The sequence below is a fragment of the Nelumbo nucifera genome, chromosome 5, assembly GCF_055504915.1.
Source record: "Nelumbo nucifera cultivar China Antique chromosome 5, China Antique-T2T, whole genome shotgun sequence".
Classification (NCBI taxonomy): Eukaryota; Viridiplantae; Streptophyta; class Magnoliopsida; order Proteales; family Nelumbonaceae; genus Nelumbo; species Nelumbo nucifera.
In genome coordinates this window covers 8,310,967-8,325,655 of record NC_142653.1, presented here as the reverse complement: position 1 = coordinate 8,325,655, position 14,689 = coordinate 8,310,967, and the positions used below count along the sequence as shown (strand labels likewise).

At 39.6% G+C, this 14,689-nt stretch overlaps 1 protein-coding gene across 2 annotated transcripts in view; it reads right to left on the bottom strand.

Moving 5' to 3' along the window:
- The window catches only part of SRFR1 (Tetratricopeptide repeat (TPR)-like superfamily protein), a 71,228-nt gene that overhangs the window by 30,074 nt on the left and 26,465 nt on the right, over positions 1-14,689 (bottom strand). For both annotated transcript variants that reach the window (XM_010273456.3, XM_088887186.1), the window contains exon 7: positions 5,754-5,820. In XM_010273456.3, the coding sequence (XP_010271758.1) occupies positions 5,754-5,820 (67 nt within the window). The remainder of the gene's footprint in view (positions 1-5,753; positions 5,821-14,689) is intronic.

Sequence of the window (14,689 nt, the reverse complement as noted above, 5' to 3'; positions counted from 1 at the left end):
AGGAAAATCTCAGCTTGGCAAAGGATACCTCATAACAGGCTAACAGCCCACTCGAAAATGCATAGATTGATAATCTACCATCAAAATGGCCAATCTTGGAGCCTAATATGAGGCATTCAATCTAGGTATCAAAAGCCTTGCCTTTAAAAAGATAGCAAATTCGGATTTATCCAACCTATGACAATTTGAGAAAGTCCTAAGAAATCCCCTAGTGGCTCGTGGATTTTGATAATCTGAAACCTTTGAGAAGAGAGAAGAGTTTGGCACTTGCAGTTGACTAAGTCAGCTGATCCCAACAATCAAGTAGGCTTGGATTACCATGATTTTACTATCTATATAGAAACTCCTCCAATCACCAATTGCCTGGATTATTAAATTCCTACTCAACTCAATAAAGCCTTATGACAACTATTTGGGATCTGCTATATGAATTATATTTTGCAATTCCACTTTGTAAGGACCACATCCCCTATTTAATTATGAGTTCTTAGGGTTTTTTTTCACTGATTCAATCAATATTTTTTTTTAAGGAATGTATAGGATTGCATTATAGAAAAAAGACCAAATTACAGCAGTCTTTAAAAAAAATGAGAAGATTGGCATCAGAGCTTTACAAAAGACCATCTCAACTCTATATTCATTATACAAAAAAAAAAGAGTTATAGTTTAATCCTTTAATCAGTAACAGTCCACACAGTATCTTTTTCCATCTTCCCCTAGATATTCTAGGACTCTTAACCTGTATCATGCTTACTCATTCTCAGCATGGTTTGCAATAGCAATGAGATTTAATGAAATTTCACTGAAATCCCACTCTTTCTCTAGGGGGTGATATTAACAAGTTTTAGATGTTTAAGGGGGATCTGAAGGAAATTGTGGCACAGTCTTGCCGGTTAGTGTTGACTGATAGGAATTGGAAATTTGTAGGGGAGGTGCTGAAGGTGTTTTTTTCTTTTTTCTTTATTTTGTCCTTTTCTGTTTGTTGTGGTGATTTTGTTATGATAGAAGAGGGAGTTCAGCTTGTGCACTTTGGAGATGTTGACGATGTCTCATCACCAGAGCTTGTGTTCTTCTTGATGAAACTTCCTTTTACAACAGAAAAGTGAGTCCTAAAAAAAATTCCCCCTTATATCACCAACATATAGGCATATAGCTGATATATTGGAGATTTTTCAAAAGTCACCAAACAATTAAACATTTAACATTCAAAAATATCAGAATATCAATGAATTTTTTTAACATTACCAAAATCATCTGAGTTTTTCCCAAAAAGAAAAAATGGAGATTCATAAAATATTTTGTTGGTTGTATGTATAAATACTAGATCAATATATACAAAAATATATGATATATATGTATGTATGTATGTATGTATACACATAATATATGTATTGCATGCTCATTGGATAAAATCAATGGAGATTTTCAATCCATCTTCAATTGAGGATCGTAAGAGGATGGATAACAGTTGTGAATTCCATACCAGCAAGGAGACATATACAAGCAATTTGGAGTCCACCAAGCATAAACAGTTTAAAGTTCAACTTTAACAGATGTAGTTTTGAAAAACCAGGAAGATCACATTTGGATCATGGTTTTAGAGATGATAATGGAGTTATGTTGGCTTTGTTCCCAGGACATATAGGCCTAGGAGAATCATTAAAGTAACTACAGAGATCTTGTGGTGGAAGGCAAAACTCAGGTAATGGTGTGCTGGACATCACAAAACAAACCAGGACCATGGCTGTATAGGCACATAGTAAGGGAGACAAATCATTTAATAACAGAACTCAGGGCTCAAGTGGTATGGACACCAAGATTGGCAAATAGCATGGAAGAAACTCTAGCTAAACAAGGAGCAGACAAAAACCAATTTTTTCGGGGTTACTTCAAGTGATATAGATCCCTAGGATTGTATGAGAACTATGTGTAAATTTACAAGTTTTTTTTATGAATAAAGATAATTTTATTACTTCAAAAGATAATGAAGATCTCATACAACAGCCCGTGGAGAGGTGCAAGCTGCAGCTTCTCTCAACTGATTACAAAGAAACTTAAAAGGAAAAGGAAACCATTTTTTTAAGAGTTGAAAGTAAAATTCATTAAAAGAAAATTTTAATACAAAAAAATACACTATTCTCTCCTTACCAACATCCTTAGAGTCACAACTTACTTCCGAGCTTTAATCTTCAAACCTCTCACCTATCTCCCCATCTCCCTCTTTATCAGTCCCATCTTCCTCCACTTTTCCTTCCTAAATCTAGCTTCTTTTCCTCTTCCCCCCCTTCTAAACCTACAGCCGACAGAGACACTGAATCCCAACTCCCTCCCTGAAATGCTTCCTTGGAGCTCAACCCAAAACAAGCCAAAACTTAAGCTTAAATGTACCTACCTTCTGGTTACCCTCTTTGTCTGCAACAGGAAAACCCCCACTTTGTGCACTTGAATCACTAGCCACAAAAGGCAACTCGCGGCATCGAGAGCACATTTTCCTTCTCTACGCTGTCATATCTAACAATTTTCCAAACCCATTCCTCAGTCTTCCTTCTACAATCTTTGGAGCGGAAAACTTAAAACTTTTTTTCTTTTTAAAATTCTCAAAATTTTACTTTGAGTTCTCTAACTTTAAACTTGACTTTCAAATTTAAGAAGTGGACCCCACTCCCAGGGCCATCAGAATTGAAAGACGAAAACCAACCATCAGCACTCACCTCTGGCCTCCCCACCTCAGACATGTCTTTCTATGCGTGACCACAACATCTCATGTATTACACCACAAGTGTGAAGTTGTCTTATACCACCAGTCCCAAGTCCGGATAAAGGAGGGTTGCATCAAGTAGCAGTTGGCACTAAAAACTTTTACTAAACTCTAATGGTCATGGATCTTGATATTGTACATCTCATGTATTATAGAAATGTTGTTCCATAGTAAATATATAAATCAATTTATTAAATAACAAAGAAAGGAAAAGGAAAAATTAAGAAAACTTATAAGATAAACATAATTATATCGGTGTAACATATGCATTCAATTAATTTAAACTAAAAGACAATGAAATATGTTCCTTTGATAGTAAAGAATGAACACCTTTAGTAATCAATGACTCAATGTACCTATTTTAGTCTCTATCTTTTCTTATTTGATATGCATAATTGCTTGCTATGGTTCTTTTGAGTCTTAAACATGAAATTTATACTTTTAGTCAGTGTTTTAAAAGGCGTGGAGCCAAATATTTTCTTATACCACTGGTGTGAGCTTGCCTTATACCACAGGTTCCAACTCCCAAGTCTGGATAAAGGAGGGTTGTGTCAAGTTGCAGTTGGCACTAAAACTTTTCCTAAACTCTAATGGTCATACATGTTCCTTTGATAGTAATGAATTGAACACCTTTAGTAATCAACATACCTATTTTAGTCTCAATCTTTTCTTTATTGATATGCACAATTGTTTGCTATGGTTCTTTTTGAGTCTTAAACATGAAATTATACTTCTAGCCAGTGTTTTAAAAGGCATGGAAGCCATATGCCTGGAGGCGCGCCTCCAAGCAAGGTGCCACCAAAATGCCTTGAGGCATATACTAGAGGCATTGAGCCATTGACACCTATAAGGCGTGCTAGAGGCATTGACACCCAAAATGTCACCAATGTACACCTCATACACCTTTTTCATGAGGCGTCCTCATATGAGAAGACAGAAAAAAAAAGGAAAAAAAAAGGAAAGGAAAAGAAAAGAAAGGGAAGGGAAATAAAAAGAGAGAGAGAGAGAGAAAAAGAGAGAAAAGAAAAATGAGATCCTCCTTCCTCTTCTTCCTCCTCCCCCTCCTCCTCCTTCTTCCTCGTGCCTCTAGGTAGTGCAACACCTCACGTCACGCCTTCATGTTTTAAAATATTGTTTCTAACAATCCAAGGACTCCCATTAACAAATGCTATGCTTTAGGCATCTTCTTTAATCAGTAAAAATCTTTCATTAATAACAGAGAGATTAACATACAATAGCTAAAGATTGCATAGGAATAAATTGCAATCTCCAACAATCAGTTACAATTCTGCCCAATACAATGAAGATCTATTCGCCCCTTGTTTAGCTAGGGTATCAGTCATCCCATTTGCATCCCTTTTAACCCAACCAAACTGAGAGTTGAACTTCCTTGCAAGTGTGTCAATTTCTCTAAAAATAAACTTGAGCTTCCAAGGTGCTGATGTGATGTTTTTGGCCCAAGAGATGACCAATAGAGAGTCTCCTTCAATTTCTAAGTCTGTTGTTCCTCTGCTCAGCCATCTTTAGACCTTGAAGTAGGGCTAGAGATTCAGCCTGTATTGAGTCACCATAACCTATTGGTCCAGAGTAGAGTGCCACCACCACACCCAGATAATTTCTAAACACACCCCCAATGCCTACCCTTCCAGGGTTGCCAAGAGAACTCCCATCAAAATTCAGTTTTAGTTTGTTCCATGCTGGTGGCTTCCATTCCATGCTTACAAGAACTTTGGGTACATCTGTTTGTGCTATTTCAGCCTAATTTCTTAGTATCTCATTCATGGAGTAGTTTCTGAATATCTCCATGCTCTTCACCTAATGTGCAGTTCTGATTTTTATGGCTTCAATAACTTCCTCCATTGTTTTGCTTTTTCCTGAAAAGATTCTTAGGTTTCTTTCCTCCCATATAGTCCATACTGTAGCTTCTCTCACTGCCTTCCATATGCATTTTCCCCTGTTTCTTCTGTTGCCACAGGAAAGAGGGGCTGAATAGACTTACCACATCCTGTGGGGGAGCCCATCTGCATCCAAAGAGAGAACAAACAACATTCCAAATACCAGAAGCAAAAGAGCAAGATAATAGTAAGTGGGTTAGAGTTTCACCACATCCCAAACAAAGGACACACACATGAGGAGAGAAGCAATTCTTTTCTGTAGCACATCACAAGTGTTTACCTTCCCTAGGAACACTTCCCAACAGAAAGCTTGTACTTTTGGAGGGATCGGTTTAGTCCAAATTTCTCTCACTGGAAAGTTTACCCCCATAGGATTAATATGAGTGAGCAAACCAAAGAAAGATGCACAGGAAAATAAACCATCTATGCTTTAGGCATCTTTCTCCAATTTCTCTAGATTTTCTAGATATCTTAATAAAATCAGCAAGAAATCCCTAATATTTCTTCATTTCTACATGATGAAATGTCCATCAATATCAAAATTGTGAACCACATTTCTCATTGGTGCTTTGAGTGGTCTTCTATGCAAGTGAGCCTTCTATGTAGTGAAACTACCTAGGCAACTCCACCTATTTCCACAACATGGTCGAATTTGCTAGCATACCACATTGGCTTCACCTCACCTTGTATTGGACTTTACTCCATCCAATAATACCCTTGAACTTTCAACCTTTTTCAACTTAAAATACTCCTAAAAAGAATAAACTATATTAAAGACATAAGTATTTTGCAGCTGAAATTTACAAAGGATGGGAGAAGAACATTGGAACTCCTTTTGGCCCCAAAGCTTCTTGCCATGTGGAAGACTCCTTGTTTGTTTAGAGTTCTTCACAAAACAACCTTACTAGCAAGCTTGCTCCCTAGATCAACAACAAAAATGACCAATAACAACAACAGTTAAAGGAGTGCCTTCTCCCATAATCCTCAAATCCAATATCTTCTTCAATACATTATGAAAATGACAGGGAAAGCAAAAAGGTTAAGTACATGAGAAAGAATGTGAAATGATGGTGCAGGAAAGATGAGCTGAGCATTTATACCCCTTTCATGTAAGATATCTGATGAGTTTGGCTCAAACTCCAATGCCTTGGTCAAATCTTCAATAGCCTGGAAATCAAGAGACAATCAGATAGAATCATAGAAGCATCTTTACATGGTAAAAGTAACATTATATAAAATACAAATAAATTTAAATGCCATAGAAAGGATGTTCACTTTGTATAGAGACTCCAACAATCAAGAGATAGCTAGAGATTGGTATCTCTACATGGTAGAGATGACTATATAAGTTGCATAGTTCTATCTAAATAATGGTGCACTCTGTGCATAGAATCCCACCAACCCATCTTTGTTAATATTCATCACTACATGTGCATAGGATAGTTGTCAAGGTGACACCTAGATGATAAGGCACTCTTTTTTTGATAGTTGTAGAGATGTAGTTAGGGATACCTAGTTGGTTCTATATGTTCTAGGGATACCTTATTTGTTTTGTTTCAGACTGTTGTACTTGTTTTTTTCTCTCTGTCACAGCTGACAGGGGTATTTTTGTCACTGTATCTTATTTTTCTCAAGTAATATAAAAGCCAATGAGGGGGGCAGCAGAACTAATTCATTCTGCTCTCTCTTTCTCTCATTCCTTCTTCTCCTCTCCTCTTCTTCTTTTCTCCTTTTTTCTTCTTCTTTTCTTCTCTTGAACAGATTTCGAACTAACCTAGGACTGCTGCAGTTGTGTTTCAAGTTGGTATCAAAGCAGGTTTAGGTTTGGTTTAGGTCTCATGTATGCTTAGCCCAACCGGCTACATGAGACTCCATTAGAGCTGGAGTTTTCAAACTTTTTTGGCTGATTCTTGGAGATCAGTGGAGTTCGGTGCACTGTTTCTGCACCTCCCTGTTTTCTGTTTTGCCCAGTGACCAGGAGGAATCAGAGAGACTTGTTCGATTGAGGTTTAGGGGTTAAACCTCAGGCCAAAGTGGTGCTCAGTATTTTCTGGGCAGTTTTTTTATTTGTTTAGAGATCGACTGCAAGTGGAGAGCTTTCTGAAGTCTCTGGAAGTTGCGGCTGGAACTTCTCTTGTGTTCTCCTCTGTTTTCTAGGTTTTTTCCTTGCTGGAACGACCAGTTTTGTGCTGCAGCCGATTGGTTTCAGCTTGACTGCTATTTTTTAAAGAGGAAATCACTTCTCTTATCAGAAAAGTGCTGGGAAGTGTGATATTTTTGCTCAGTCAGGAAGGAGAATATGGGAAATGAATCTAAATCAATCGGGGAAGGACTTGTAGGGGCTGGTAGTGTGACAGACAAAAGCTCCTTCCAGATTACCACCATTAAGTTTTCTTGACAATATGGCCGGCCAGAAATAAGAGGAAGAGAAGAGAAGAGAAGAAGAAGAGAAGAGAAGAAGAAGAGAGAAGGGATTTGCAATGTAACAGTGCTGGCGGTGCCAGCTTTTATTATAATATATATATAGGGCGGCAGAAATAAGAAGGGAAAAGACCCTTGTGCCCCTGCTATAAGTGAGTACAATAACAGACATAACAGAAGTGAAAAAATAGAAATAAAAAACACTTTAACTAGCCAAACAGACCCTAACACCAACAACTAAATTATTTCAACACTCCCCCTCAAGTTGGAGCATAGATGTCAATCATGCCCAACTTGTCACACAAATCTTTGTGCCACACATGATGAAGACCTTTGATGAAGATATCTGCAAGTTGTTCTTCTGAGCTGACATATGGAGTACACACTTCTCCATTTTCAAGTTTCTCTCTAATAAAATGCTTGTCCACTTCAATGTGTTTCGTCCTATCATGCAGGACTGGATTAGCAGCAATATTGATGGCAGCTTTATTGTCACAATAGAGTGACATAGGATTGCTCACTGCAAAACCCAGTTCACCTAACAGATTTCTTATCCACATGATTTCAGCAACCCCATGAGTCATCGCTCTATACTCTGCTTCAGCACTAGATCTAGCCACCACACTTTGTTTTTTACTTCTCCATGTGACCAGGTTTCCTCCTACAAAGGCACAATACCCACTGGTAGACTTTCGGTCATTAACTGCTCCTGCCCAATCTACATCAGTATATACTTCCACCTTTAAGTGACCATGTTTCTGGAACAACAAACCAGCTCCGGGAAACTTCTTGAGGTATCTCAAGATCCTCTCTGCAGCTTCAAAGTGAGTTGTCCTAGGGTTGTGCATGAATTGACTAAGGACACCCACTGCATAGGCAATATCAGGCTTGGTCATAGACAAATACAAAAGTCTCCCCACAAGTCTCTGGAACTTCTTCACATCTTTCAAAAACTCTCCCTTACTGTCTCCCAGATGATGATTAGATTCAATTGGTGAATCAATTGGTTTTACCCCCAACTTGCCTGTATCTTCTAGTAGATCTAGTACATATTTCCGTTGGGAAATAAAAATGCCCTTGTGAGAGCGGGCAACTTCAATTCCAAGGAAATAACGTAAGGGGCATAGATCTTTCACCTCAAATTGAGTGGCTAAGAATTTTTTTAGTCTCCGTATTTCAGCCTCCCAATCTCCTGTGATCACTATGTCATCCACATACACAATAAGAGCTGTAATTCTCCCTTCACCTCTTTTCACAAATAGAGTGTGATCTGACTAGCGTTGTTTGAACCCCATCTGTTGAACTGCTAAATGGAACTTACTAAACCAAGCCCGAGGTGATTGTTTCAACCCATATAAAGATTTTTTTAACTTGCACACCTTTTGTTCACTGCCTTTGGCACAAAACCCTGGAGGTTGGGTCATGTACACTTCCTCTTCCAAGTCACCATTCAAGAAAACAATTTTGATGTCCAATTGGTGAAGTTCCCAGTCAAGATTTGTTGCCAATGAAAGAAGAATCCTAATAGAGTTCATCTTGGCTACTGGAGCAAAAGTCTCTGCATAGTCCACTCCATATACCTGTGTAAAGCCTCTTGCTACCAGTCTAGCCTTGTACCTTTCAATAGTTCCAGCAGCCTTGTGCTTCACTGTGAACACCCACTTGCAACCCACTGGTTCCTTCCCTTCAGGAAGGTCCACCAACTCCCAAGTGCCATTTTTGTGTAAAGCATCAATTTCTTCCTGCATTGCATCTGTCCATTCAGGTTTAGACAAAGCTTCTGCCACATTCTTAGGGATGGGGACACTGTCCACAGAAGAGAGGAATGCATGGTATGAAGGTGAAACATGATCATAGGACACAAAATTAGAGATAGGATGATTAGTGGTACAAGACCTAACACCCTTTCTCTTAGCAATAGGAATATTAAGATTATTGATGATAGGTGAATCAACATTTAGAGGAACAGACATATCAATAGGAGCAAGTGTACCTGGCTGATGAGACGGATCTGCCTCGGGTGAATCCGATGATGTTGGTTGCATAGTGTCAGGTTCCACGGCTCTTGAACTTTGCTGGCTTTTATGGCGACGATGAAAAACCCGAAATGGAGGAGGATCAGGTAAAGGAGGTAGTTGAGTTTGAGTCGCTTGTTTCTCCTCAACCCTACTCTCCCCCTGAAGAGAAACCGAGAAAAAAGGTTGATTCTAAAAGAAGGAGACATCAATGGAGACATAGTACTTGCGAGAGGTAGGATCATAGCAGCGATACCCCTTTTGAGATAAAGGGTAACCAAGAAAAACATAAGGAATAGCCCGAGGATCAAGCTTGCCTCGAGTAGGGGACAGGTTATGGACAAAGCAACAACACCCAAAAACACGCATCGGAATGGTGGACAACGGAGCTGTAGGAAACAAAAGCTGATGTGGGGCCTTATACTCTAGTAGCCGAGAGGGCATGCGATTGATGATATATGTAGCACACAAGACTGCATCCATCCAAAAACGTTTTGGCACACTCATATGAAGTAATAAGCCACAAGCTACTTCGAGAAGGTGGCAGTTCTTCCGTTCAACCACACCGTTTTGTTGGGGTGTCCTGGCACAAGAGCTTCGCTGAAGTGACCCATTCGAAGCAAAAAACTCCGTGAGATCACTATGGAAGTATTCCTTCGCATTGTTCGACTGGAAGATATGGATTTCCGTTTGGAACTGAGTGAACACCATGCGTTGAAAATCTTTCACAATTTTTGGCACTTCATCTCGAGATCGCATAGGGTAAACCCAGGTGTATCTAGAAAATTCATCAATCAAGGTAATGAAGTACTTATAGCCAGCCTCAGTAGGTAGAGTAACAGGGCCCCAAACATCAGAATAAACAATATGAAATGGAAATTCAGATCTTTTATTTCACAAAGGTAAAGAACTTCTACAATGCTTACTCAATTGACACGTCTGACACTGTAACTGACTCACTGACAAGGACTCAAACAACTTTGGAAACATAACTTTTAATGACTCAAAAGACAGATGACCTAGACGACTATGCCATAAATAGGCTTGACTCTCACTTGACGGACTCATGGACTCTATAGCCACAAGACCAGCTTTATTCTCCAACACGTAGAGACCATCCACCATGCTTCCTCTACCAATCGTCTTCCCCGAGACCAAATCCTGAAACACACATGAAGACGGAAAAAAAGTGACTGAGCAGTTCAAGGAGTGAGTTAGACTACTAATGGATAGCAGATTAATAGGTAATTTCGGAACATGCAGTACATTAGGAAGGGTAAGGCCAAGTGGGAGAGGTAATGGTACCTCGGCCATCTATGGTAGAAAAAGAACCATCAGCTAGTCTTACTTTATCTCTCCCAGAGAGAAGGTTATATGTCTGAAACAAATTTGACTTACTGGTCATGTGGTTTGAGGCTCCGGAGTCAATAATCCAAGGAGAATCAATGGTATGAGATGACACATGGAAGGCAGTGGCAGCATTACCTGATGTAAACGCAAACGAGGTAGAGGGAGTAGGACCAGAATCCATCTGGCGGAGTCCTACCATACAATTCCAAATGTTCACGAAAGAAGTTGATAATATCTTCCTTAGGGTCAGAACTAGGATGCCTCTCCTGAGTTACCAAAGGACTAGTCTTTGTCGACACCATATTAGTTGAGTTATACTTTTTCTGATTTTGCTGGTCTGGTTTCTTGCCCTAATCAGATGTTGACTTCTTACCCAAATCCTGTGCCCACTTAGGTTTTCCATGGAGATCCCAGCATGTATCTCTCGTGTGTCGTGTCTTCTGGCAGTGAGTGCACCAAAGTTTGCTCTTATCATCTATTTTTTCTGAGAGTCACCCTTTTTAAAACCACCTCCGACATTTGTATCTAAATTTCCCCAGATAGCTAGGGCAACTGACTCCCCTTCTACACCATTCATCACACTTCTTCTACTCTCTTCTGACTACACCAAGGCATACACCTCCTGAACTGACGGCAAGTCATTACTACCCAAGATCAGCACCCTGATGGACTCATACGAAGGATTCAGCCCTAGGAGGAAGGCAAAGACTCGTTGCTGAGATACAAGTGACTTATATGCCTTTGCATCTTTCATCACACTTCCAATTCACATTCTGATAGTGATCAAGTTCTTTCCATATCAATGTCAAATCAGAATAGTACATCGAGAGACTCCTCTCCCCTTGCTTGCAAGTAGAGGATTCAACTTGTAGTTGATATATCTTGGCATAGTGTCTCTGCTCTGAATAGGTGGACTTCGCTTGTTCCCATATCTCACAAGCAGTTTCAGCCCACATAAAAATCTTCCTTACTTGTGGCAGCATGGAAACCAAGAGCCAAGACATCACCATACTATTCTCTTGATTCCACCTATCATATTCAACACTTTCGTACTTCGGTTCCTTCACTCTCCCATTGATGTATCCTATTTTCCCCCTAGCAGTGATGTAGAGTTTTATTCCCCTAGACCACTCAAGGTAGTTCAGACCATCAAAGGGAATAACAGCCATGGGAAAACTCATATCCATTTCCCCACTCACTCCATTGTGGCTCCCTGAAATCTCTAAAGTAGCAGAATTCTCAGACGACATGGTCAAAACAGATAATCAGTCCCAAACACCGGACTTAGGACCCCTCCTTACTCTACAAAAAAAATGCTCCACTCAGTCCACACCCACACACTTGGGTTTGAAAACAGGTTGAGCACAAACAGTACCAATTTCTGGACAAAACATAGGCAATATTCGGCAGATTTCAGACCTGTACGGTTTTAACAGTCCCAACCTACCAGCCTTCCAAAATGTCTAAAACCATTAATCAGCAGGAGAGATCCTTATCACTTATAATCAAGTCAAATTATTGAGATGACAGGTCATCCTTGACCTACAGTCGTCTTAACACATGAACAGGATCACACGATCCAAAAATAACAGAGGTATAAAGATCCGACAGCATTTAGCAGTCCAGGTTCATTTGGTTTTTTACTTGGTACACGACCAAGGAGGGTAAAGAAGAGAAAACGGAAGAACTGTACCAGTTATAGGGTTGTTTTCCTCAGTCCAGATTCAGATCTCTGTTCCACCCAGATTCAGCAAGTCTGTTCGATCTGTTCTCTCAGCGAAGCTTGTTCGATCTGCTCTCTCAGTCAGTATTCTTGCTCTGATACCATCTTGACAGTATGGCCAGCCAGAAATAAGAGGAAGAGAAGAGAAGAAAAGAAGAAGAGAGAAGGGAGAAGAGAAGGGATTTGCAATGTAATAGTGCTGGCGGCGCCAGCTTTTATTATAATATATATAGGGCAGCAGAAATAAGAAAGGAAAAGACCCTTGTGCCCCTGCTATAAGTGAGTACAATAACAGACATAACAGAAGTGAAAAAATATAAATAAAAAACACTTTAACTAGCCAAACAGACCCTAACACCAACAACTAAATTATTTCAACAAGTTTGATGGAGCAAACTATCTTGAGTGGGCTCAATCTGCAATGATGGCTATTGGAGGAAGTGGTAAGTTAGGTATGTAAATGGTGACACTAAGATGCCAGCCAAGGAAGACCCTTCCTATGTGAAGTGGGTTCAAGAAAATTATTTAGTCATGACTTGGCTTTGCAACTCAATGCAGCTTCATATCAGTAGAAACTATCTGTGGGTAAAGACTGTCAAAGACATCTCAGATAATATGAAAGAAAGCTACTCTTAGCCCCTTGATGTAGCAAGGGCCTATGAGCTGAAAGTTGAAGTGACAAATCTGAAACAGGGGGAGAGACCTACTTCGATTTACTTCTCAAACTTGAAATCTCTATGGCATGAAATTGATCATTTTGAGACAATTGAATAGGAAAGTCAAAAGGACGCAGCAACATATAACAAATTGGTGGAAAGGAATAAGGTTTTTGAATTTCTTGCAGTGAGACAACAACTTCTTTAGTGCACAGTGAGGAGAGTAGGAGGGAAGTTCTTACTAGGGAGAGTGTTTCCTTGTCTCAAGCATATTCTTTAGTGCACAGTGAGGAGAGTAGGAGGGAAGTTCTGTTACAAAACTCTCAGATTGAAACAGCTTTAGCAGCTATGAAGCCGAAGCATTATGGTGACAAGGAGGGAGAGGTAAAGGAAGGAAGAAAAAAGGGAGGATTATATGTGAATATTGTAAGAAGCTTAGGCACACTAAAGAGACCTGTTGGAAGCTTCATCCTCAGTTGACTCCTTTAAGAATTAAGAATAAGGGGAATGCAAATGCTGCCACTGCTACAGATGTTTCACCCTCTACTGAAGTTAGACCTACCTCCTTGGATGCCTTGACTGCTATCAGGGCAGTCCTGACACAGTTGGAGAATGAGGCTAGCATTTATGGACCATCTCAGTCTACCTCGGGCCCTTCTACCTCTACTTTAGCTTTTGCTCACCCAAGTACTAGAGCTATTACCTATCATGCCTCAACTCTAGGTACCACAGATCTTGTTTGGATTGTAGATTTGGGTGCCTCTGACCACATGACTAGTTTAGCCTCATTGTTTTCTTTTTATCATTTCTCCTCTGGTAGAGATAAGGTCTCTATTGCTGATGGCTCTCTTGTTCCCATTTCTAGCAATGGGGACATTAGAGTTTCCGATTCACTTTCCTTATCAACTTTACATGTGCCCAAACTTAGTATTAACCTTCTTTCTGTCAGTAGCATTACTAAAAGTCGGAATTGTTCAATGACTTTTTTTCCTGATCATTGTGTTTTCCAGGATCTGGTGACAAAGGTGATTGGGACTGGCTATGAGGCGAATGGGATCTACTTGCTTGAGAATCCACTTGGAAGAAATAAAGGAGTTGGAAGGTCTTTTGTCTTTCAATCTGTGAGTCAGATTATGCTCTGGCATAATCGGTTAGGTCATTTGTCTTTTGGGTCTTTAAGGAGTCTTTTTCCTACTTTGTTTGAATCAGTCCAAGTGTCCAATCTAATATGTCAAAGTTGTGAGTTGGCAAAACATTGTAGATCAATCTATACTTTGAGTAATAAAAAAAGCATTGTTCCTTTTGAAATTGTGCATACTGATGTTTGGGGACCATATCATATCACAGCTATGAGGGGATACAAGTATTTATTGTTATTTGTTGATGATTATTCTCATTTCTCTTGGGTTTATCTCATGCGTTCCCGTGATGAAGTCCCTACTTTGACCCATGCCTTTCACCAAATGGTTCTCACTCAATTTGGGGAGAGGATCAAAGCTTTCAGATCTGATAATGCCAAGGAGTATTTCACTAAACCATTGAACTCGTACTTCCTTGAATATGGGGTTATTCATCAGAGCACATGTCCTTATACCCCTTAGCAAAATGGGGTAGCTGAGAGAAAGAATAGGCACATCCTTGAGGTTGCAAGAAGCATTATGCTTAATTCAAATGTCCCTATACGTTTTTTGGGGGGATGCCATTCATACGGCTGTGTATCTCACTAACTGAGTTCCCTCTAGTGTCCTGGGTATGAAAGCTCCCTTTACTTTATTATATCTTGAGAAATAATTGTTTACTATCCCTCTTAAAGTCTTTGGGTGCACATGTTTTGTTCAGACTTTGGGGCCTAATCGTTCTAAATTTGTTCT